The following is a 24,757-nucleotide window of genomic DNA, read 5'->3' as shown; positions in this document are numbered from 1 at the left end:
ATTACCATTGAAGTATTCAGTATCAGCATACTTACAGTGTGGATTATGTTAATTATGCATCAGCACATTAGAACAGCTAAACCCTGTTAGAACCCTGAACACACAATCTGGGCCCGACGGTCAGCCTTGTGTTCCCACTCAACGAAGACGCTTCTTAAATGTATTTCTACTGAGATCTGACTCGCTGCCTCGATTCTGGGATTTTAAATAAATCAAAGGGGTGTTGAGACTAAGGTTGCAAAGGGGTGGAAAGTTTCCGGTAAATTTTTCCGGAAACTTTCCACGGGAATATTAAGCACGGGAATTTGGGGAATTTTGAAAAAAATCAAACTATGCAAATTAAACGCTGAGCAATTAAATCATCATTCAAAACTTTATTTTAAAGATGTATGGAGTGAAGGACTAGTCAGGTAAGTTTCCATGATATTACTGGGAAAATATATTAGCATGCTGATTGAGGATTGTTCATCTGTTCATCTAGACTATTTCCATTACAATTTATCCATCAATTGTAAAATATTTTTACAAACTATTCCAATTGTTTGGCTAACTATTTATATCTCTGGCATTGCATTAGTGTTTTTTTACAAACTTTTTTCTCATCTTATTCTACAGAACAATGCCACGTGCACTCTCTCATGTGTGGAGACATTTCACCCCATCCAATGTAGAAGGAAAGGCTGTGTACATTTGAAAATACTGTGCAAAGACCTATGTTAAGAATGACACAACGATGCAGAAGCATATAGTCAAGTGCCCAAAGTTTCCTCAGGGCTCAAATCAGCCTATGACACAACAAAATGTTTATATTTATGTCTGTATATGACAAGGTTAATACAGTTAGTATAAATTACCTACAACATTTCCATTTTATTCCCATTAATTCCCGTTAATTCCCGTATATTCCAGTTAATTCCTGTATATTCCCGTTAATTCCCGTTAATTCCCATGGAAAGTTTCCAACTTTGAAACTTCCCGGAATTTTGCAACCCTAGTTGAGGCATAATTATTTATAATTAAACTCATCGTTAAATGTTGAAATATGTATTCTGCCTTCTGTGCTCCGCTGATTATTACAGTGACACATTAACACAACTCATCATACGAGCGCTGAAACCACTTCTGCCATTAACACGGCACGAGCGTAATCACTGCCAAGTCACTGGAGCTGCCCCTCGCAATAAATGGGTGAGGCGTGTAGCACTTGTGTAAATCAGTGACACCTGAGCTGATGCATGAATAGGCAACGATTCAAGTAAGTGACTGAGTGCAAGTGGGAGTCGCCCTGAACACATAGAACCTCAGCCAGTGACTGGGAGGCAGCGGCTGGACCTTGTATCAAGGACGGCTGTCGATATTAAATTAGCCCATCGACTGCCGGTGGCGTTGGATTGTGCAACGGGATTCCGTGCAAGCATGCAAGTGAGCTGCATCGCTCCAACACATATTCAGCTAGTTCCTCTCTGTGGGGACAAAGGAAAAGAAAGAAAAAAAAGAAAAGGCACCGGGGTGGAACAACAATCTGTTTTCAGATTCCGGCTAAACGATGAAGGAAAGTCAGTCCTAACACTCCGGTGGCAGTTTGTAGACGCATGAATAATTAATTTGACATTGTGAAACAATATCCACAACATTTACATCGCCACACTGTTTAATAGAAATTTTTATGCCCCCCCCGTCTTCAGTGACAGGAGAAGGTGTAGTTTCATAATCCAGGGGAGTTCACTGATTATGGAATTCAGTGCGGAAGTAATTAAAGTTATAGTTTTAATTTCTTGCCTCAGGCAGCATCAACAGTGATTTTAAGAGAAATTATTATTACCCAATTTTAGGGCTGGGCAAGTTAACTTGTTTCAATCGAGTTAACTCAAGTGATGAGTTAACTCGATTCATTATTTTATCTCGCATTAACTCAGGTTTGATTATTTATTGTTTTATTGTGAAAGTCAGGCTTTTATTTTGTGAAAGTCTGCTGCTGACTGCTGCAGAACAGGAAAAAAGAAAATAATTGGCGGATAAACAATCGAGTTAACTCATCACTTGAGTTAACTCGATTAAAACGAGTTAACTTGCCCAGCCCTACCCAATTTGTTTTCCTTACTTCGGTTCTATTGTACACAATCGCACTAAAAGGTAATACACATGGACACATGTATTGTAGCACAAACAACTAGTTATTAACCACATTTAAATCAGATTGCAGAAGGGAAACATTTGTGATGACAATCACATCAGCACCACGTATGAACAGTTTAAAAGACAATATAAAATATTATTACCACGACACTTTGGCTCAAGGAAAGCTTTCCTAAAAAGCTGACATTTCAATATAAACTCACCGAGCACATTATTAGGAACCACGGTACACCGGCTTATTCATGCAATTATCCAATCAGCCAATCACGTGGACGCAGTGCAAGTCCTCCTTTCACCATCTTTACCATTTTCTGTCCAGAATCCAGATTCACCATGCCACAGAGTCACTGGTTTCCTGGACCTGGCAGTGAGCTCAGTTTACTTTCCCACTCAACACGTCTAAATCCAACTGAACTGGAAAGATCTGCAGCCCGAACGAGCAGCTGCTCTCTCTTTCAGAAACCAAGTGATATAGTGTGATATAACGTAATGTGTGAACTCCACAGCCCGGCTGGTCCACCATAATTATAAAATTATTGCCATATTGTTTTTCCCTTTTAACAGGGTTATATCACCAGCTGAGATTGTTTTCCTCTCCAACCAGAGCTGTGAAATAAGAGCTATTAATGAAGCAATGAAAAGAGCCTCTTCACTGAAGAAGAGCCGAGGTGAGAAGTGAGCTGGGAAGTGAAGTGGACCCAGGGGTTTATTATTGCTCCTGCCACTGGTAACACTCACATAACATGTTTACAATATAACCATTGCTTAGACCACGTATGTGCTTTGTCGAATGATGCACTGATGCACTGATTAGTCTATTTCAGTCCTAATACCGAAAATAACACTTTGGCTGCGGGTGTCAACTGATGACATGTACTGGTGCGATACATGTTTCATAATCTCTATGCCTCCGGCCTGTGGAAGGGACTGGGTCATTCTTGACACGTTGACATAAGAGGGATTGAATTTAATCGATCAGCTTTATAGTCATCAATACCTGTGTTAGCTATGGGGGGCAGTATCGGCTCATTGCCCCCCAGCTGCGGTAACATATATTACTATAGTAGCCAGAAAACATGAAATTAAAACCTATTTGAGAGCTTTTTATTCTACATCACCTCCTCTCCCTGAAACAACGAGCCCACCTGTCGACATTTTCTGCTCGGATTAATTGTTAAATGTTGATTTGCGTCTTGTTTTAAATGTTAACACACATTTGGACAGACAACACCAAAGGTTAAGACTTAACTCCGGTGTCCATCACGTGTTTCTGCCTGCTTCAGAGGCTAAGAGGCTGTGAGTGACCCTGTAACAGAGTGTCATCAGGTCTTTCTACCTCTGACTCTCTGTGAAAACCTGTCAGACATGTCTCTCACCCTGAATCTCGGCTAAGTGGTCAACAGCAATGTCATCTGTCTGAATCTCCTACGACTATTCCCCAGATCGTAAAGCGACATACACACATCTACTGCCTGAGGTCTTAACGGGTTAAACTTGCTCATTTGGTATATTTAGAACACGAAAGGCTATAATTCAAACTACAAAGCAGGGCTCATAAGTCTGGCCGGGCTGCACCAATCTCTAAATGTGGTGTGTGGATACAAGGACAGAGATGATGTTATGTGACTCCGATGGGTGTTTTAACTTCATTTTCAAGTCAACGTATTCTACAAATGAACAAACCTCCTTCGTGGAAGTTATGATTTCTGGTGGAAAGAAAGAAGTGAAGTGCAGCTCCACCCTGAGTAGGAGGCTGGCAGACGCTGGCAGCTCAATCTTTCACGGAGAGGAAGTGGTCATACAGTATGTTGTGGTTAACTTTAAAAGACGTTAAGTTAAAATGGTTTTTCAAAGAATCACAACAGCCATAAATAATCCTCCAACCACTTCTACAGCACTACACCCGTTTCAATCCCTGAGCTCAGCAAATAAAAAAGGGTTTTCACAGAAGAGAGCTTGTGTTTTTGTATGTGAGGCAGAGTTACTGGCAACATTTTTACACAATGATCAGACAAAAATATACTGAGCATATGAATTGACAGTTCTACCATTGAGAGAAGTTTCAATGGGAATATTTGTGCCATTATGTGAAGGATGAGTGGGAGGGTGAGAGGAGATACAGAGTGGAGCATCAGTTTAAGTTCAGCATTAAGCAACCATTAAATCAAGAGCTCTGCCGAGGTGATATTTTATTCAGTAGATTGTGCATGTGCAGTTTTAGAAGAAAGGTTAGTTATTAGATTAATGTCCCATCACCCCACGCATGCATATAAGCACCCACACCACAAGTTCGACAGAAACCTTTACAGAAGTCACGCTGCAGTTTAACGCTGAGTGTTTTAGTTGTTACTATGAGAATGTGGTCGGTGTTGTTCCAACCACATCCTCCCGACACTTGAGAAGCTGTTTAACAAGAACCGAGCACTCTGACTGACTTGTGTGAAACAGGCCGCCTTGTTATTACTGCTCCTGCCCTTCAACAACCTCCGTCTCAGAGCAATTTTCCATCAGTCATGGTTGTCAGAGGCAAAAACAACTGCCCTCAGGAAAATATTGGAATGAGGTCAAGGGCTGATTTCCACGATTAGCTTCAGACAGGAACTTTTGAACTGTTCCTTCACAAGTAAAGAAAAGGTTGTGACCGTGACGTCGTAATTTTCACTCTCAAAATCCAAATGTGCTTAAATACTCAGTCTTTTCCGCTTATGTCTAGATTTGAAAGTAACCTCTCACAAGAGAAGTTGCAAGCCATGAATTATGAACGATAAAATCTTCAGCACTTCCTGTTTTAAGCCGCTCCTCAGCATAAGTGTCCACGTTCTCTTGATGGAAACTTATCATGACATTTCATTTTTGGCTCCAACTTACCAGAAGTCATCATCTCTGCTGTGACTCACTGGCTGTTCATTCATCTGTGTGTTGTGTTGCTAAGCAAGCGCCACTAAATCATCTCGAACTGACCCGTTTGTGCATTTCATATGCCGCGTCATGAAGGCTCTCATTATGTTGTCTGAGGTGGCGCTCATTGAACTTAGGTCACTGAGCATTTCACAACGCTTTCTCCTACGCTTGGATACACTGGCACTGGACCGCCCTGTGGAAACCTCTATTCAATGTTGTGCTTCCCATTAATTAACCGAGACCGTGGCGGCCCGCCATGGCTTAATTTGTCCCGCTACAGTTTCATAATGAGACAAAAATATTTAACACTTCTCACAATAACATAAAAGATCTGTTTTGCCCGGTTGTTTCCTTGTGGAACGCTCTATTCCCCCTGTCTCTCTCTCTCTGGAGCACATTGACCCGTCTGTTAGTCCGATGGTCAACATCCATTAGGTTTTTACCGCCTTTAAAACACCAAATCATCATCATCCTCATTGGTCAACTCTCTTCTTGTTATTGGACTCCATTACTTATCTATGCCACTCTGACAGATTCAGTTTGAAACTGCAGCTTCAGACAAAGTATTAATAAGTTGTATTTGACAAATTAAGAGTAGTTTTATTTGATAAACGTGGGGCACTACTACAAAATAAGACATGAGGAGTAATGTGAGGCTTCACATGTATTTAACAATAAGCTTTGGGTTGAATCCAAAATCTGTAAAAGACTAAATACAGCTATTGATGATCTTATACTTATCTATGCACCTCTGCCAGATTTGAAACTGCAGCTTCAGACAAAGTATTGATAAGTAGTATAAGTAGTAAACGTTGGGCACTACTATGGACACACATAAAAATTAACAACACTGTGTGGCCGTTGGGCAAGTTATGTAATCTGGGTAACTCAGACTACCTATCACCATTAATGAGTCAAACTCTATGGGTAATACTTAAATCTGTTCATAAAATAAGACATGAGGAGTAATGTGAGGCTTTACACGTATTTAACAAGCTTTGGGGTTGAAACCAAAATCTGTAAAAGACTAAATACAACTATTGATGATCTAATAAACTGCTGTAGGTGTCATTAGAGCCGTAGTGCACAGCAGTGGACATCCCACCAAAATAAAACACACTCGAATGGCCTGGGAGCTGAGACGGGTCCCTGTGTACCGAGACATTACATCAACGTTTACAAGGCAGAATGTCAATATTATCCCCATCAGTCTCCCGGCAGATGGCACATCGGAGATCAACACCCACCATGTGCCAAGAATGTGTTGTCTGCAAGAACCTGGCTGCAGAGAGGTGAACGTCTGGAGAGTCTACCTCCAGCCCAGGAATCTCACCGAGGCATCAAATCATTCACCGAATTATAGTATTGATTTTTCTTTACACGTGATCATAAATTATAAAGCCAACAATTTCCCTCCAACACGCCAGAAATCATTTAAAAAGTGTTTTGTGACCTAAGCCGTTAAACTAACTCATGCATAAATCTGTTTGTCCCCGGAGGGAGTTAAGTCGCTGACCCTCGGCTGATTTACTGACCTCTAAAAGCCGAAAGGTAAACACCAAAACAACAGGCATGCTTCATCTCCTTCAGTAAAAACACTCTGGTTCCAGGCTGTGATCGGGTTCTGTAGGTGTCGAGTACAGTTCATATATCAACAACAGTAATGACATAGTGTAAAGAATAATGATTCCATTGTTCAGTCGAGCCAAGTAACTCCCCCTTCATCACCTTCCGACTTGTTCCTGTACCGTCTCGTGACTGAGGTTGTGACAGCTGCTGCAGCAGAGCCACGACTTCCAGGAGAAGAAACTGCTGACACGAGCTGCAGAGAGAACGCCTCGGAGGCTTTGAACGTACAGTAGATTACTGCAACGTGATGATGAAGTGTCATGACCCGTCCTGCCCCTTCAGCACAGCTCCAACAACAAGGCCGGGGAGACAAGTTTACTAAAAACACAGCTTTAGGGCTGATTCCTTCTGAGACTATAGACAGTTAGAGATGGTAATCAGTGGAAAGGCATGTTGTTAGTATGTTCCTCTCACACATGTACTGTACATGTTTGCATGTCCGTGTGATAAGAGCAGCCAGGATCAGGCCCTGGTGCAGGATGAGACTTCAGTGGTTTCCTCCGACCGCAGGGACACCAGCGTTTCTTTTACAGCGATGGAAGATGAAGATACTGAAACACCACAGTCACTAATAGCTGACTACAACTAAACAAAGTAAATGCAGACTCGGATTAATGTGTGTGTGTCTGTGTGTGTGTGTGTGTGTGTGTGTGTCTGTGTGTGTGTGTACGTGAGCTCAGCATTCAGGGGGCCTGCTTGCATTCTAATTACCAGCAGCCACCATCAGTCCATGTTCTCTGCTGCTGCAGCGACTCCACGGCTGTTCACTACGAGCACAGCCTCCTTCTGAATGAAGTACAACACTTTATTTATATGACACGTGCTGCCTTTACTGCCCTCTATAAAATCAGACATACGCTGTTAGTTCAGTCAAAACGAGTGCAGTGTCTACAACCACACATTTATACATCTGATTTTATTAATCATCTTTAATACTGGCTGGTCGATTCTGAATGAGCATGACGAGCATCACATGTTCAACCACATCCTTCTCCTGTATGTGAGAGTTGTGTTTGCATTATTTTCCTGTATTCCTCTATCTGCTCACAGCACTTTAATTTCCCCTTCTGGGAACAATAAAGATCATTATTATCTTATTCCTCTAGTCTGCACACACACACATAGACAGACACACACGTTAGGGCCAGATGATTGATGTTCTCAGAATAAGGAGAAGCTCTGCTACACACATGCAATGCAAATGATTCAGACCCAGCACTGCAGGATGTGCTTCTCCATTTGCTGGCCTGTGTGGTGCAAAAAAACCACCTCTCCTACTTGACAATACCACACAAAAGCACGAGGGCAGGGTTGTTGTGTTGTGTTGTGTTGTTGTTGCAGTGTAACTTCCCCAAATGCTGGGTTCAAATTTACAGAGGACTTGAACTTGCAGGTTTACCTTGATGATGCTGCTCCTGCGTGGTATTTCGTGCTTGGCAGCAGCCGCCGGCCCCCCCCCGGTGTTGGCTGTCTCCTGCCCGGCTTGGCAGGCTCCAGGTGAACCGACCATACTGTCCGGTCTCCCACAGTCTCCATTCAGGACCGACACTTCGCAATGCGTCTTCCCGGCAGCAGCTGCCTCGTCCGGGGCCGAGTCCCCGAGGTGCGAGGGAGGAGGAGGAGGAGGAAGCGAGCCGTCCTCCCCAAACTCCGCCATAGGCACTCCGGTAACACACACACACACACTGACAGACACACACTGACAGACACACACTGACAGACACACACTGGGGAGCAAACGCCTTGTGTGTTGCAGCCTCACACAGATCCGCTGCCTCCTCGCAACACAAACGCTGCTGAAAGCATCATCTCCGGCAGGTTAGCGGAGGGGCGTGCATGGTGATCTGTGGAGAGAGAGAGAGAGGGGGGGGGGAGAGAGAGAGAGAGAGAGAGAGAGAGAGAGAGAGAGAGAGAGAGAGAGAGAGAGAGAGAGAGAGAGAGAGAGACCACACATGATCAGGCACCACCACCTTACACACACACATATATAAATAAATAAATATTAATAAATAAATAAATAACAGGAGCTGCAGGAGTGAAAATTACCGTAAATTACCGTAAACACACCGAGATCAAAGCCATATGTTCAAAGACACATGTTTCAGTTATTGACACATTTCAGTTATTGTGTGTGTGTGTGTGTTGTTCTTTTAGATCACACACACACACACACACACACACACACACACACACACACACACACACACACACACACACGCTGATCACAGTCAGTTAATTAAAGATCAAACGCACAATGTCCTCCTTCATGCTTTGATCTCTTCTTCTTCTTCTTCTACCTGGTTCCCTCCATGAGAAGGAGGCTCTATCTCTTCCTCTTCCTCGTCGGGTTGTTGCAGCCGCAGCGTGAAGAGGAGACACACACACAGCCGCTCGGTGTGTGGTGTGAGCCGAGCCGAGCCGAGTGGAGCCGAGCTAGTTAGCTGCCTATGCTAAGCTAACCCCTCCTCCTCCTCTTCCTCCTCCTCCTCCTCTTCCTCGCTAGCTCGCAGGAGGAAAGTTAGTCCTCCACAACTCCAAAGTCCGAGGAACAAAGAATAACCGATTTGTTCCTTCAGCTCGTTTCCATTGAGAGAACTGACTCGAGTGTGTGTGTTCGTGTGTCTGTCTGTGTGTGTGTGTGAGTGTTCGTGTGTTCGTGTGTGTGTCGCTCCGAGCTGAACACACTGTGCTGTCAATCAAACCTAATTATTTATTTTTACAGCCACTCCGGGCCCCGCCCCCTGCTTCAAAGCATACACACACATACACACACACACAGACACGCACACATACACACACACACACACACACTTCACTTTTTAAATCACTGCAGAAACGTGTTCATCTCACTTCCATGTGCACACAGAAGCCTGGTGTGATAAACAGCTGTTAACAGTAAACAGTTTATATTCTAGTGTGTGTGTGTGTTGTGTGTTTGTTGTGTGTTTGTGTTGGGGCGAGTCCCGTCTGCAGCCGTTTGGATCCACACCACAGAGAGTGCAGGTTGGACCAAGATGCAACGCCTGAAGGTTGCTCGTTTGACTACACAAATGTTAACACGAAAACACCACACAATGCAAGTAGAGAAAAAGGCAGATAAACAACACAAAGATCCACAAGAAAGGTACACACAAAAAGACAAACTACCAACATGCCGCTGCAAAAGTCAACAAGAAAATACACACACACACAACTGCACTAAAGTGAACAAGAAAAAACACATACACAACTGCACACGTCGACAAGAAAATTGCATACAAATACCACAAACAAATGCACAAGGAAAAAAGACAAAACTACACAATCATGAACATGAATATAGCTACTTGCACAAAAGTCAACGTGAAAATGCAGACAAAGCACAACTGTAAAAATAACACAAACAAGAACAAAACAATAACAAATTCACCGAGTTAATACACGAAAAACTCATCAAAACAATGCACAAAGAAAAAAGACAAAACTACACAATGATGAACATGAATATAGCTACTTGCACAAAAGTCAACATGAAAAAACATACACAACAGTGTAAAATCGACAAGAAAATGCAGACAAAAACACACAAACAAGCAAATTCAGCGAGTTATTACACAAAAAACTCATAAAAAAAAATGCACAAAACAGCAGAAACACAAACCAGACCAACACATAAAACCGTGTAAAGCACAAACTATATTTATCTGATATTCATTGAGAAATACCTCTGAAGGTGTCGCACAAACAGCTTTAATAAAAGATGTTATTAATATTAAAAGAGGCCAACTACTCAATCAGCCTCATTTCTATAAACTCAGGAAACCTCCGGAGGATAAAAGAAGAGTCAGAGTGAAATATGAAAAGCTTGTTTCACGATTAAATGGAAATAACTTTTATCCTTGCTCTGTTTAAAGGGTTGCATAGAAATAAATAAAAATGCTGTGCTCATATTTTATATTGGTGCTCTGGATTATTAATATATCTGCCCTCGATGTGAACTCTGTTCAGAAGCCACACACGCCATCCCTCCAGGACAGCGGTGGTCACATGACACACGAGTCTCTTCCTCTTTGCGTGGAGGTGATGGCCTCATGGCGGCGGTGGAGCAATCCTCCAAACCGTCTCCTGCTCGGTCGCCTCAGGTTTCACAAGCTCAACACAAACCATCAACTCTTTAGATCAGGGGTTTTCAACAGAAAAATATGTCTAAAATTATATAAAGGTGCTGGTGATCATGAGGTGAAACTTAAGTAGGCCTCAATTGTTTGTATGATATTGTATGATTATCATTTGTGATAATCATACAATAATATTGTCTTTTGCACACTCTGTCTACATATTCTTACACTCATAGTATATTATATTACCTATTGTATAGTCAAATACTTATATTCATACCTCTACTATATATCATATACTATATCATACTCTGTATATTCTTTGTAAACATAAGTCTATATACACATATTCATACATGTGTACATGTTATAATTACTATTATTATATCACTATTACTATTATTATTATATATACTGTTGCTGCCATTATTACTATATACTGCTTTTATATGGGTACAATTACTATCATATATAAATGTATATTATGTTATATTATACACTATATATACTGTACTATTCTTATATACTGTCTAACAATAACATTACCATCATAGCATCAGTACTATTACCATCATCTTGCCACTGCACCTTATCTACCTATTTATCTTGTGTTTCTGTTTTTATTCTTTCTACCTCAATATTTTTTATTGTATTCTATTGTATTTGATTGTATTCAAATAAACCGGCTGCTATGACGACTTAATTTCCCTTCAGGGATGAATAAAGTAATCTATCTATCTATCTATCTATCTATCTATCTATCTATCTATCTATCTATCTATCTATCTATCTATCTATCTATCTATCTATCTATCTATCTATCTATCTATCTATCTATCTATCTATCTATCTATCTATCTATCTATCTATCTATCTATCTATCTATCTATCTATCTATCTATCTATCTATCTATCTATCTATCTATCTATCTCTATCTATCCGTCTGTCTGTCTATCTATCTATCTATCTATCTATCTATCTATCTATCTATCTATCTATCTATCTATCTATCTATCTATCTATCTATCTATCTATCTATCTATCTATCTATCTATCTATCTATCTATCTATCTATCTATCTATCTATCTATCTATCTATCTATCTATCTATCTATCTATCTATCTATCTATCTATCTATCTATATATCTCTATCTATCCGTCTGTCTGTCTATCTATCTATCTATCTATCTGTCTATCTATCTATCTATCTATCTATCTATCTATCTATCTATCTATCTATCTATCTATCTATCTATCTATCTATCTATCTATCTATCTATCTATCTATCTATCTATCTATCTATCTATCTATCTATCTATCTATCTATCTATCTATCTATCTTCTCTCTTCATTTTTAGCCCAAGTTTATGATGATTGTTATTGATCACCGTTACTTTAACCTTCTCTCAACATGTCAGCTACACGTCTGTACATTTAAGTCATGAACGTTATATATTGATGTACATATGGTTCTGAGATGCAGTACAAATACAAACTGCATTTTAATTTTGTTTTCAATTCCTAAGCACTGAAAATCAACCGTTTTTGTTGTTTTTTGCACAGATTTGACTAGATTTGTTGGAGGTTTTTAAGTAGATATATCTAGATTTGTTTGAGGTTTTCAAATAAAACCAACATGGAAAACCAAATGTTAAAACTTCCTTCTATCCACAAGCACATCAGTGGGCCGCGGATTACTTTCTAGTCAGAATCTTGGTCCCTGGGACAAAACCAGTTGAAAACCCCTGCTTTAGATCGATTCTTCAGTGGAAACCTTGCATGTGTTTCACAGAGCGACTACATGAAGCCTCCTGTGTGAGAGACACAGAGGGTGAGGGATGAGGCCCATTGTTCTACATGATTTGATGCATTTTATTCACAGGCCACTGGTTCAGATAAAGGAAGAGACGTTAATTAATGGGAGCTGCAGAAGCAGGAGAGGTGCTTTGTACAACAGCGCCATCTGCAGGAAGGTGATGGTCATTGAATTGTGCTTTTTGTGGACTGGTACCTTATTATTTGCTCCCAGAGTTTTATACTTGTGACTAGGGTTGCAAAATTCCGGTAATATTCAAAGTTGGAAACTTTCCATGGGAATTAACGGGAATTAACGGGAATTAACTGGAAATGTTGTGGGTAATTTATACTAACTGTATTTACCTTGTCATATACAGACATAAATATAAACATTTCGTTGTGTCATAGGCTGATTTGAGTCCTGGAGAAACTTTGGGCACTTGACTATATGCTTCTGCATCGTTGTGTCATTCTTAACATAGGTCTTTGCACAGTATTTGCAAATGTACACAGCCTTTCCTTCTACATTGGATGGAGTGACATGTCAATTGATGGATAAATGAATGGAAATAGTCTAGATGAACAGATGAACAATCCTCAATCAGCATGCTAATATATTTTCCCAGTAATATCATGGAAACTTACCTGACTAGTCCTGCACACTACAGCAGGCCTCAATAGCCCTGCTGTAGAGTGAAGCATGCTGGGAGTTATCTGTGCATGTGATGGAAGAATGACCAGTGGAGGGTTGAAACTCAACGTTCCATACATCTTTAAAATAGAGTTTTGAATGATGTTTTTATTGCTCAGCGTTTAATTTGCACATTTTTTTTTTTTTTCGAAATTCCCAAAATTCCCGAGCTTTATATTCCCATGAAAAGCTTCCAGAAAGTTTCCGGAAATTTACCAGAAACTTCCGCCCCTTTGCAACCCTACTTGTGAACTTTTAAAACTAATCAGTGCCTTTATGATTACCTCCTACTAATTTGTTTGTTGCGTAAAAACTGCCAGCAGGATTTCCATGAATCTGGATGATGTGTCAGACAAGAACCCTTAAAAATGTGGTGCAGATCCGGATCAGGGGCTGGACTCAGGATTCTTTTCATTGTCTTTAAACTTGTAAGTTTGAGTGAATTGCAAAATGTTGTCAGAGAATAATTAATGAACCTCTACGTTACACCTCATGTTTTGATATTTGTGAGTGTTTGCAATTTGGTGTGGATCCAAATATAAAACCGGATCCAGCAGATTCAAATGTGGTTTCATAAAGGAAATATTGGGTCTTGACTCATGTTTGTAAAGATTTAAAGACCAGAAAATGCAATATGTGAACAGTCCATTTACCCCGAGGCCAGAGGAGTAATCCCCACAGTCTGTAGCAGCTGTTTTGTATTTCCTGTCTTGTCATATCATTCATATCCATCAACCCAACAAGCTCAAGTCACTGAACTTTTCTTCTTCTTGCTCCGAACCCCAATCTCATGACTTTGCTTGGGTTTGATAGTGTAAAGAGATAGAGATGATATTTACCCAGCTTGCAATAATGCACCCTTAATATCTTTTTCATCAGTGTGTATATGACTGATGCTGTTCACAGATAGACTGTCGGCAATATTAGCTCCTGCAGCATCAGATACATATTTTAATATATTGATAAAAGTCAGCTGCAGGATCGAGGACTAAGCAAAAACCTGTGAAAGTAGGTTGATGTTACAGAAAAAAGTTATGAGTTCTTGAAGTGTAAGTGTAATATTAAAGATGGGGCATGGTGATGTGTGTGTCTGTGTTTGTGTGTGTGTGTGTGTGTGTGTGTGTGTGTGTGTGTGTGTCTGTGTGTGTGTGTGTGTACTCATCGCTCCTGATAGACTTGGCTCCGCTCTGGTTGTCACAGAGGAGTTGGCACCAGCCGTCTGTTGGCAGCTGTTTTGCAAGTCACAGTTTCTCTGTGAATCCGTGTGCCTGAGGATCATTTAACAGTAAAAAATGTCAGATTCACCCAGAGACGCCTGAGCTCCACCAGGGCCGTTCCCTCCGGCTGCACCTGCTCCGGGTGACTGTGTCGTGGCTGCTGGTGCTTTGTCGTCTTTGAATGTTTGCACAGACTTGTGGTTTTAACTTAGTTTGACGGTGTTGGTCAATTGAAAAGCTGTCTGTTTCTTATGGGGCTTTATTGCATGGCATATTTTTATTTATAAAGCTATCTTGGGTCTGCTCCCCCACTACTTATGTAATTACATCTTTAAATCCCAGAGCAATTACTGCTTACGTTCAAATGAGTTTTATTTATTAATTATGCCCAAAGTTCACTCTGAATTTGGTAAGCACTGTTTTAAGTTCGCTGCACCTGCTGCTTGGAATGCACTGTAAAAAACTCTAAAGTTAAAGGAGCTCATAAACCTTGAAACCTTGAAGACTCGTGTGAGAGAAATTGGAGCGGCTTCATACCGCACTTGTTCTTGTTTTGGTGTAAATCCGGAGCTTTAGTCTTGTTGCCTTATCTTTTTTTTTTCTTTAAATGTATTTTATCTGTGTTATGTGATTTCTGTGTGTCTTGTGACTGTTGACATTTTTTGTCATTGTATCTCAACGGGACCGACATGGTTAAATAAAGGCAAATAAAAATAAAAAATTGCAACGGAGCAATTCCACCATTAACCACAGAGGAGTTGCTGCTGCTTCTCTCACTGATCAACCTGTCGCTGAGTCGCTGTTGTTCAGATGATGCACAACAAGCTTCCAGCACAACACTGATATGTTATCACCTCATGCAGCTGATTTTTTAACATGGAAACATTGAGATTTTGCATCATTATCGCAGTTCAAGTCCATGTAGTTCAATATTTATTTAAATGAGACACATCTTGCTCATATCCAGGTTTATAATTTGGTTATGGGTTAATGCTTGAAAAGTTTTAAATGCTCAATCCCTTTCTTTATAGTGGCCACTGCTGCTGCACCTCTATCTTCTCTGATTGACCAGCTGACCCGACCTGTTGAGATTAGTCTGTGAATGTCGGCCTCTATCCTCTGTGCCTGTCTTTGATTGCATTATGTAAACGTTGGTCATTGTGAAAGTACGGGCAGGATTTCTAATGAGGCGTTCAGGAGCTCTCCTTCATGGTCTTGGGGCTTTTTAACTTTGCAGAAGTTTTACATGCACAATAACCCATTTAATACACTGGAAAGCATCATATCTTCCTTAGGTCCAACATTCACAAATTTATTTCAGCTTTGGTCTCCACCGATGTTCACTAGAACATGCTATTACTGTGTTTTCTTTGTTGATGTCCACAATCCCTTGCTGTAGGGGAACAGTGAACCAAGTCAGTGAAGTCGTGAACCATCAAAACAAAAGAAACTACACAGTCTCTTGATTCTTTAAAGGTTTATCAGGGTGAAACAAATCATTTCAAGTTACACGGTGTAATTTAGACCCATTTTTACCATAAACATATCAATTCGTTCAGATTCTACCTGAATTCCAACTTGAAATAAGTACAAGAATGTGAATATTTCCTCTGGTGAAGGAAAAATGGTTTTGATTTTATATGTTAGACATTTTAAAACAATCCCAAAACATCCCCTATAGCTTCATACATTGAACCCTGAACCAGATTTTTATTCCAGGTATGTTCTGCTTGTCTCATCATCATATTCCTAAAGAGCTTATATGGTATTGGCTTACTTCACAGACAGAGAATCTCATGAAGATAATGTGAACATTTGCCGACTGGAGGATTCCTCTTCAGGCTATTGGAATGATTTTGTCGGTGCATGTGCAGGTAGCAGGACACAGGGGAACCACCGACTTGCCGCATCCTATCGTCGCCTTCACGGCTGGACAGTTGATGAACTCATTAATGTAAGGACAAGGGTTGGCTGGAACGGAGAAAAGGAAATACAGCATTCAAGAGGTTAATTCTAGATCTATTTTCTACCTCCACAGACAATGTTCATGTTGTACAATATCCTCATCACCACCCAGAGAATGCACATTGTGTCCTGCTCACGGTATCTGATGGTCTACTTACTGCAGAGGTTGTCTACACAGGCGCCGGGGCAGGAAGCACACGGGGTTCCCACTTTGTAGGGCGGCCAAAACCTGAAGTTTCCTCTGTCAAATAAATTACAAAATGGTCAGCCAGAGGAACACACATGCAGAACAAAGTCACGTGTTTGAAGCGTGTTGAGGGCGAGTGAGGGTCACATACGCTCGATAGTAGTGGCAAGCGTAGAAGTAGATGTTGTTGGGGCAGAGCTTCATTCCACAGCCGACTTTATAGGAGCTGTTCCACACCACCTGTCAGCAGAAAGAAGAAGTTATCAGATTTCATTTGAAAACCTTTGTAGTAATAATGAATATTGACTTTTACGACTCATTGATGCTGTGCTCTGTTTTTCAGTATCTCATTTTTCAAACACGCGGGCAAATGTATTTAGTTTCTGTGGGTTTATTTGAAAAGGAAAACGTGAACATTGATGAAAAATATTTTAAAAACTCCAACTGTGTTTTCTTATTAACACAATAATGGCTGTTTTGGGGGTTAACAAAAGTGTCTAGAAATATGTACATAGAAACTGCACTGTTTTAAACAAAAAGGACATATAGAAAAACATGAATTCTTCTAGCCACCTAATGAATAGATAGCTAGATAGATAGATAGATAGATAGATAGATAGATAGATAGATAGATAGATAGATAGATAGATAGATAGATAGATAGATAGATAGATAGATAGATAGATAGATAGATAGATAGATAGATAGATAGATAGATAGATAGATAGATAGATAGATAGATAGATAGATAGATAGATAGATAGATAGATAGATAGATAGATAGATAGATAGATAGATAGATAGATAGATAGATAGATAGATAGATAGATAGATAGATAGAGAGAGAGATAGATAGATAGATAGATAGATAGATAGATAGATAGATAGATAGATAGATAGATAGATAGATAGATAGATAGATAGATAGATAGATAGATAGATAGATAGATAGATAGATAGATAGATAGATAGATAGATAGATAGATAGATAGATAGATAGATAGATAGATAGATAGATAGATAGATAGATAGATAGATAGATAGATAGATAGATAGATAGATAGATAGATAGATAGATAGATAGATAGATAGATAGATAGATAGATAGATAGATAGATAGATAGATAGATAGATAGATAGATAGATAGATAGATAGATAGATAGATAGATAGATAGATAGATAGATAGATAGATAGATAGATAGATAGATTACTTTATTCATCCCCGAAGGGAAATTAAGTTGTCATAGCAGCCGGTATATTTGAATACAATAAAATACATTACAATAGAATACAATAAAAAATATGGAGGTAGAAAGAATAAAAACAGAAACACAAGATAAATAGGTAGATAAGGTGCAGTGGCAAGATGATGGTAATAGTACTGATGATATGATGGTATTGTTATTGTTAGACAGTATATAAAAATAGTACAGTATATATAGTATATAATATAACATAATATATATTTATATATGATAGTAATTATACCAATATATAATGATCATTCCCCTGCTGTTACCTGTGTGTAGTGACCGATAGATTTTCCATTGGTGGATATATTGGGAAACTGGAAGCGTGACACCTCGCTGTGCCAGGCGCCGATGACGTCCGACCACGGGAACGATTTGGACGAATAGAACAGGTTCTCACCTAATTCATATCCTGCTCAATGGTGAGAAAAACACATGGCGGCACGGATTAACGAGCTTTCATGTCAGAGTAGATTACATTATTTGCAAAGAACAGTTCATTCAAATGCCTGATGGATCTCCTCGAAGATAACGTATCAGTGTAATTTGTTTTTGAGTAGTGTTTAGACAGGTAGATTAGATAACGCTGACAGTCACAGGGTCAGTTCACTGAGATATATAAGGTCCTGGGGTCTGGGGGAGCAAGGTGAAAGGAAAATCAAGAGAGATGATGGAGAATAGAAGGTGAAGTTTACCATTGAGCATACGGGTGCTGGGTTCTCCATGAGCCAGGATGCATGTGTCCACCCAGGCCTGAGCACTGGCTGCCACCTCCTCACTGTAGCTCTGTGAAGGTGGAAAGAAGAAAAAGAACGATATCACAAATCGAGAGTTTCATTTCAAACTACGCACTCATTCTCTTGCAAGATATTGGATCTGAAAACTGGCGGATTGATGATTTGAAGAACTGATGGAATTTCAAAATGCGTTGCACTCTGACCCATAAAATATGAAAGGGTTTCAAGTTCAGGTGGCGTTCAGGTTTGAGAGAAACTCTCTCGCTCGCCCCAAAGCCCAAATCTGAATTTCAATACAAGCATTTTTTTTCCCTCTCTCTCTCTCTCTCTCTTCCCCATTCACTCCTCTGGAGAAATGTTGCACCTCCAGACATACAGCTCCTGTCAAAAGGAAATGAAATGTCTCTATTTTTAACTCGATTCAGATGTTCACTGGATACAGAGCGTTTATGGAACTGGGACTCAGTTCTTTCACTGAATATATTTGAAAGCAATGATCCATCATGCATCTCATTATCTATAATGCATACTTTATTCTTTTTTTGAGGGTCTTGGGGCCAATCACAGCTGACACTGAAAGCTTGGTTCACCCTGGACAAGCTGCCATTATTTACGCTCATATTCAGACCTACTGTCAATTTAAAGTCAGTTATCTATTACAGCTCTTATTCAAACTGTATTTTCACATTTTGAATAACGTTTATAAATATTTATTTTATTTTATTTGCATTCCCACATGTATAAAACAAATGCTTAATACAATCTGAGCCACTTTTAGAGACGAGTACCGACCATCATCAGCATGTTGGACGCTGGCGGATCCACCGCTCTCCTGAAGCCATTGTGCTGGTCAACGATCTCAGCCTGAACCACTGTGGTGTCTGGGCAAACAGCTGCACACAGACACACACCCAGACACACACACACACACACACACACACGAGTTAACATAAGATTAAAGACATAATAAAGAGTGATATTTACTCTGGTGGCTTATTATATCCACGATATGACTCACAAACATATCCTGGTTTAATTACTCTGGAATCGCCGACCATAATAACAGAAGAACACACAAGGAGGATTGTGCCAAATCCCATAATCTTATTTGGAGACACATTGGCATCGTCCTCGAGTTGACGCTAGGAAATATAATACCTCTGTAAAGTCAAACACGCCTGATGCTTTTAACTCTTAATGTGCTTACCTGGCTGTGACGCAGCAGGGACACGCAGCAGAGTGGATGTGTGTGTGGGGGGGGGAGATAAAGGGAAAACTCTCATCATTGAAATATCAAAGTGAAAATACTAAAATACATTTATTTGTACATCTATTAAATTGTGTTAAACTTAGAGCTAAATTTGAACGTAACTAAAGTACCTAAAGTAAGAAGAAGAATTGTATGTAGTGGTTCTTCTTTACTGTTTTTATTGATACTTAAAGAAGAGCTTAAATAATTGATATTCTGTGTATTTCTTGGAAATGTAAAAAAAATTGTATATGTGGTGTCATAATATTGAGAAAGTGCAATATCAGAACACTACTTTCTAACAATACTCAAGTTTTGCACTTAAGCAAACAGATTTTCCAGACCATGAAACTCACTCGAAAACACGCAAAAACATTAATTTTATTTCTTCTTGTGATATTGAATAACGTGTTTTCCCTTCAACTCACCACATTGCAGGCAGAGAGCACCTGCCGCAGCACCAGGATGGAAATCAGGATCCCAAACATTCTGTCGACAAAAAGCAAAACACCTGCAGTATAAAGACAACAAGGGAAAATGAATATGAGGAATAACAGTTTAATAAATTCAATACAAATAAAATAACAACATGCATATTTGTATCTTAAATGATCTTCTCATTTTAAATTCAATGTCTGACAAAAATAGTAAAAAGCAGAACAAAAAAAAGTGAGAAAAATAAAGTTAACATGATGAACGTGAATTCATCAGTTTGTACCTTTGACTTCTGGATGTTTTTCTGTAGATTAGTAATAGTTTGCAATATAGAAAAAGCAATATAAATGTAAGGAAAGCTCCGGGAGATGTACCTGCACCTGGGTCCTCGGGAGGTGGAGGTGAGTTGGCACTTGGCGTCTCCTTCCTTTTATAGACGTCTGCTCGCTGTCGTCAGAGTCGAGTAAATCCCTCTCCGGTCTTAATGAGCCTCAGGATCCAGGACTTGGATGAAAAGCAAATCCATCACCCAGCAGCGAAGAGGGTTTTACTTCAAAAGAGCGCAACTGAGTCAACAAGGCATTGTTAAGCGTCTACCTGATGTATTGGTTCAATTTAGCATATTATATGGAATGGAAGGGTGTCTAAAGCTAGGGTAAATAAGAGAAATGGAGGCGCTGATAGATTACAAGATATGGTCGTGTATGTAGATGGATTAAAGTTGTACAGCTCATGTAGGATGAAGACGCACCCAACGTTTGCCCTTTGCACAAAGTAACACAACCAAAACATCATCTGATCCCTGCGCGTGGCAAGACAAATGGTTCCCTATATATATGTATACATGAGATGTGGAAAAACCAGTGTGTTGTGTTTTTGTGTGTTGGAGAAATTTGCATTTATTAAATGTTACTTAAACAGTAACATAATGTAGAAGTTGGGGAAGATTAAACACAATTTATAATTTGAATGAGAAGGAATTGAACATGAAAGTAGTAATAGCAGGTTATGAAAACGTTTAAGTTTTTAGTTGAGTTAAGTCTCTGTTGGGAAACCAGTTTTTAAAGCTGCAATAATGTGTTGTTCCTTGTTCTGTGAGGAAGAAGAAGCTGATCTCCTAAATCTATAATTCCCATCATCTCAGCGTCTTTCAGCTCGTTTTAGTTTTGCTCGTGTGTTTCCCGCTCGTTGTTTTGATCCATATTGTTTCCAACAGGCTGTGTTCAGTGGAACCCTCAGACAGACCCACTGTAAATGACCCGTCCACAACCAAATGGTGCAGAAAGTTAAGAGGTAACTGGAACGTCTGGCCCCTTCTCGGTAGCTGGTGGAAACCAAAACAGAGCTAAAAGGAGAATAACCATTAGACTTACTCTTAAGTAGTTTGACACAAACAAGACTCTGTGTGATTGCCGATCATTGCTCTGTGTCTTCTTTGTGTGTAAATACACTTTCACCGCAGCAGCTTGTTTTAATGGCCTCACAATGAATCATAGTCTCTGTGGTTTATTATAAAAGCCCAAATAAAGGCTTCGCTGCAGCGACCTCTTGGAACAGAGCACGGAGCACGAAAGATAAATAAATAAAAGTCTCACAGATTCTAAGTTACAGGATCGTAATCCACTGTTTGACAACAATAAAGTGAAACAGGGGATAATGTGTCTCTATTAAATATCAAATCCGAGCCAACACAATGTAAGTACTGTACGTTGCTCCCACTCTTTCCATTAGTGTACCTGAAATATTTCACTTCTTTTATGTGTAAAATGTAAATACAGTACAGTGCAGGTTGTAATGCAGTAATGACTTGGATTGCTGATACTTGAACAAAGCACAGTTTTTATCTTAAGGCAACACTTCCCTCTCTGTTGATTCTTCATTGTGTGTTTGAAACGAACATTGTGCTGCTATCGCCTTTTTCTACTTAAAGCAGTTAAAGACAAACACTCACTGGACAAAAGTTTGCTTTTTCTTGTTTTCTCATATACTTTTCTTTATTCTTATGGACGACAAAACCCTTTGAATTTATAATACCCCAGAATAAATACACACATATATATATATATTTCTCACACCTGCTTTAACAGTCGTCAGGTGAAGAACCTCGTTGTTGAAACAGAAAACCAACAAGCTACTGAATTTTTCCCCTGTGTGATCATTTTTAGCTTGACCCTGGGAATATTTTACCTATTTGAAATAACGAGTTTGTCCCAGTTATGATTCGACCAAAAATAAAAACAAGTCTAGAGCTTCTACAGTGAGACGGCTCCATCACATGTACATCCGGCCCCCAGTCACTCGGCTCTCTCCTGTCACTGATAAGTAAGGCTTTATGTGATGATGGATTTCGTGGGTGCAGTGCTTTATGTACTTATGGCGTTGTATACATTCAGATCTGCTTTTCTTCAGAACAAAATGGCTTCCCAGGAGGCGGGTCTGAAAGCACACCATTTAAAATAATAGTAGCCATTACATTACAGACCCTGAAGTGACAGCCTGAAGCAGTGCGGTGGCTTTGTGGTAATGATGTGAGAAAGGTTGGAGTCTGCTTGAAAGTCTTTACCTGTCTGCCCCCCCCCGCTGCTGGATCTGGATTCAGGTTAGAGGAAATATAAAATACCCCTGAAGACGTGTGCTCTGCTCAGGAGTCTGGACTTATTCAAGATTCAAGATTCAAGATTTTTTTATTGTCAAATGAACAGAGATATCATGAAGGAGTCACTGTCAATGAAATGCTTGGGTCACACACTCTCTTTAAGCAATGCTCAGTAATTTCAACCCAAAAAAATAAAATAAAAATAAGAAATGGTATAAAATAGAATAAAAAAGAATAAAATAGAATAACAATGAAATAGAATATCAAAAATGTAAAATATAAAATAAAATATATACATCTAAATATATATCTTTACGGATGAATGTTCAATTTGTGCATTTTATCAGCGGCACATCATGTACACGTCTTTTCCCAGAGTCTAAACAAAAAAATACCTTTTATGTATTTGGTGTAAACAATATTAGGTTCATCCTTTGCTCAGTTCTTCTGTGGGATCATATAACATAATCATAGGCATCCAGAAAATGGAGGAAACCTAAGTGAGTAAACGAAGGTGTGACGAGATCTGAAGGGGACGCTCACAGTCTCAGACTTTGAAAACCTCTAAGTCTATACATCCCACAGATTCAATTTATGAATTATGAAATGTATTTAAATAAATTAACACTAAATTTATATACAAATGAGTGTTGTTGGAGAAAACGCTCACCGGTCTGAGCTTTGTTTGGAATCACAGTCATTTTGGACCATTTCTGTCAATATCATTATATATTTTGTGATTTTTGAATTCACAATCATTTTGTAGTAAATCTGGTGGTTTTATGCAGCTGTGGCAAGAAGGTTCCCGGTTCAAATCCCAGTTTATGTAAGTATATGAACATTAGTGTGACTGGTTGTTTGTTCTCTTCAAAACGGACCCAGAAAATACAAGTTGTAATGTGTTAATTTAATTATTGTTTTATTCAGCACGACCACACAGAGCAGGAGACACATACATCATAATAAAAACTACAATGGAAGACCTTCATTTTATTTTCCACTGGACATCAGAGAAGCACAGCTCACTCTCCACTGGGGGGCGCTGTCACACCAGCTGAAGTCCAATGACACAGAACAGAGCAGTTGTCTTTGTGTGAAACAACAGAGCTGGTGATTGAGCAGCAGAATGAAGAGACTCATTTAGCTCCCACAGTGATGAGTGTCGCTCGGCTCACTCGGTCTGATTCCTCAGCCGCTCATGTGAGACTGATGCTTCCACAAACAGGAGCTGCAGAAACACCAGGCCCGGCTGCAGAAACACCAGGCCCGGCTGCAGAAACACCAGGCCCCGGCTGCAGAAACACCAGGCCCGGCTGCAGAAACACCAGGCCCGGCTGCAGAAACACCAGGCCCGGCTGCAGAAACACCAGGCCCCGGCTGCAGAAACACCCGGCCCGGCTGCAGAAACACCCGGCCCGGCTGCAGAAACACCCGGCCCGGCTGCAGAAACACCAGGCCCGGCTGCAGGAACACCAGGCCCGGCTGCAGAAACACCAGGCCCGGCTGCAGAAACACCCGGCCCGGCTGCTTGTCTCTGTAGCTCCACTCTCATCTTCTGTCCCATTGCAGTCGCTCCACTCTTCCTCACACAGATCTGCATCTGGAGGTCAGCAAGGTCGAGTTTCCACCAAGTTACAGGACATTAAACTCAACTAATTTGCAACTAAACCCACTGAGGCGACGATTTTGAAAATATGATAAATGCCATCTTGCCTAATTTGTATGTTTTTCACTTTTTCAGCCTGTGTTTTTTTAGTTGGCAATTCCAGTGTGGGTGATCATTAGTGTCATTCAAGCCTCGGAGCGATATGAGTTTGGCTTCTGGGTTTTGGGCATTGGGTTGATTCCACTGGTTGTGATTGGAG

At 40.0% G+C, this 24,757-nt stretch overlaps 2 protein-coding genes across 2 annotated transcripts in view; both read right to left on the bottom strand.

Annotated features, from left to right (window-relative positions):
* The window catches only part of LOC133014781 (inactive phospholipase C-like protein 2), a 33,669-nt gene extending 25,337 nt beyond the window's left edge, over nucleotides 1–8,332 (bottom strand). The window contains exon 1 of the mRNA XM_061082047.1: nucleotides 8,066–8,332. Within this exon, the coding sequence (XP_060938030.1) occupies nucleotides 8,066–8,323 (258 nt within the window). The 5' untranslated portion in view covers nucleotides 8,324–8,332. The remainder of the gene's footprint in view (nucleotides 1–8,065) is intronic.
* Nucleotides 8,333–16,308: 7,976 nt separating this feature from the next.
* On the bottom strand, nucleotides 16,309–20,349 carry LOC133013458 (cysteine-rich venom protein pseudecin). The gene is made up of 7 exons (XM_061080406.1): nucleotides 20,286–20,349; nucleotides 19,405–19,505; nucleotides 18,571–18,661; nucleotides 18,145–18,287; nucleotides 16,775–16,863; nucleotides 16,595–16,677; nucleotides 16,309–16,442 (listed from the first exon to the last, which is right to left on the bottom strand). The coding sequence occupies exons 1-7, from the start codon at nucleotides 20,347–20,349 to the stop codon at nucleotides 16,309–16,311; spliced, it is 705 nt and encodes a 234-aa protein (XP_060936389.1).
* Nucleotides 20,350–24,757: the final 4,408 nt, after the last annotated feature.

This window comes from Limanda limanda, chromosome 11 (assembly GCF_963576545.1).
Source record: "Limanda limanda chromosome 11, fLimLim1.1, whole genome shotgun sequence".
NCBI classification, from domain to species: Eukaryota; Metazoa; Chordata; class Actinopteri; order Pleuronectiformes; family Pleuronectidae; genus Limanda; species Limanda limanda.
The sequence above is the reverse complement of the archived record's forward strand: the minus strand, read 5'-3'. Positions and strand labels throughout refer to the sequence as shown.

Coding starts and splice junctions, on each gene's coding strand:
- LOC133013458 (XM_061080406.1), bottom strand. CDS start 20,349: ATGTTTGGGATCCTGATTTCCATCCTGGTGCTGCGGCAGGTGCTCTCT. Junction 18,662..19,404: donor CGTCCAACATGCTGATGATG/GTCGGTACTCGT, acceptor CCACCTTCACAG/AGCTACAGTGAGGAGGTGGC. Junction 16,864..18,144: donor CTATCGGTCACTACACACAG/GTAACAGCAGGG, acceptor TTCTGCTGACAG/GTGGTGTGGAACAGCTCCTA.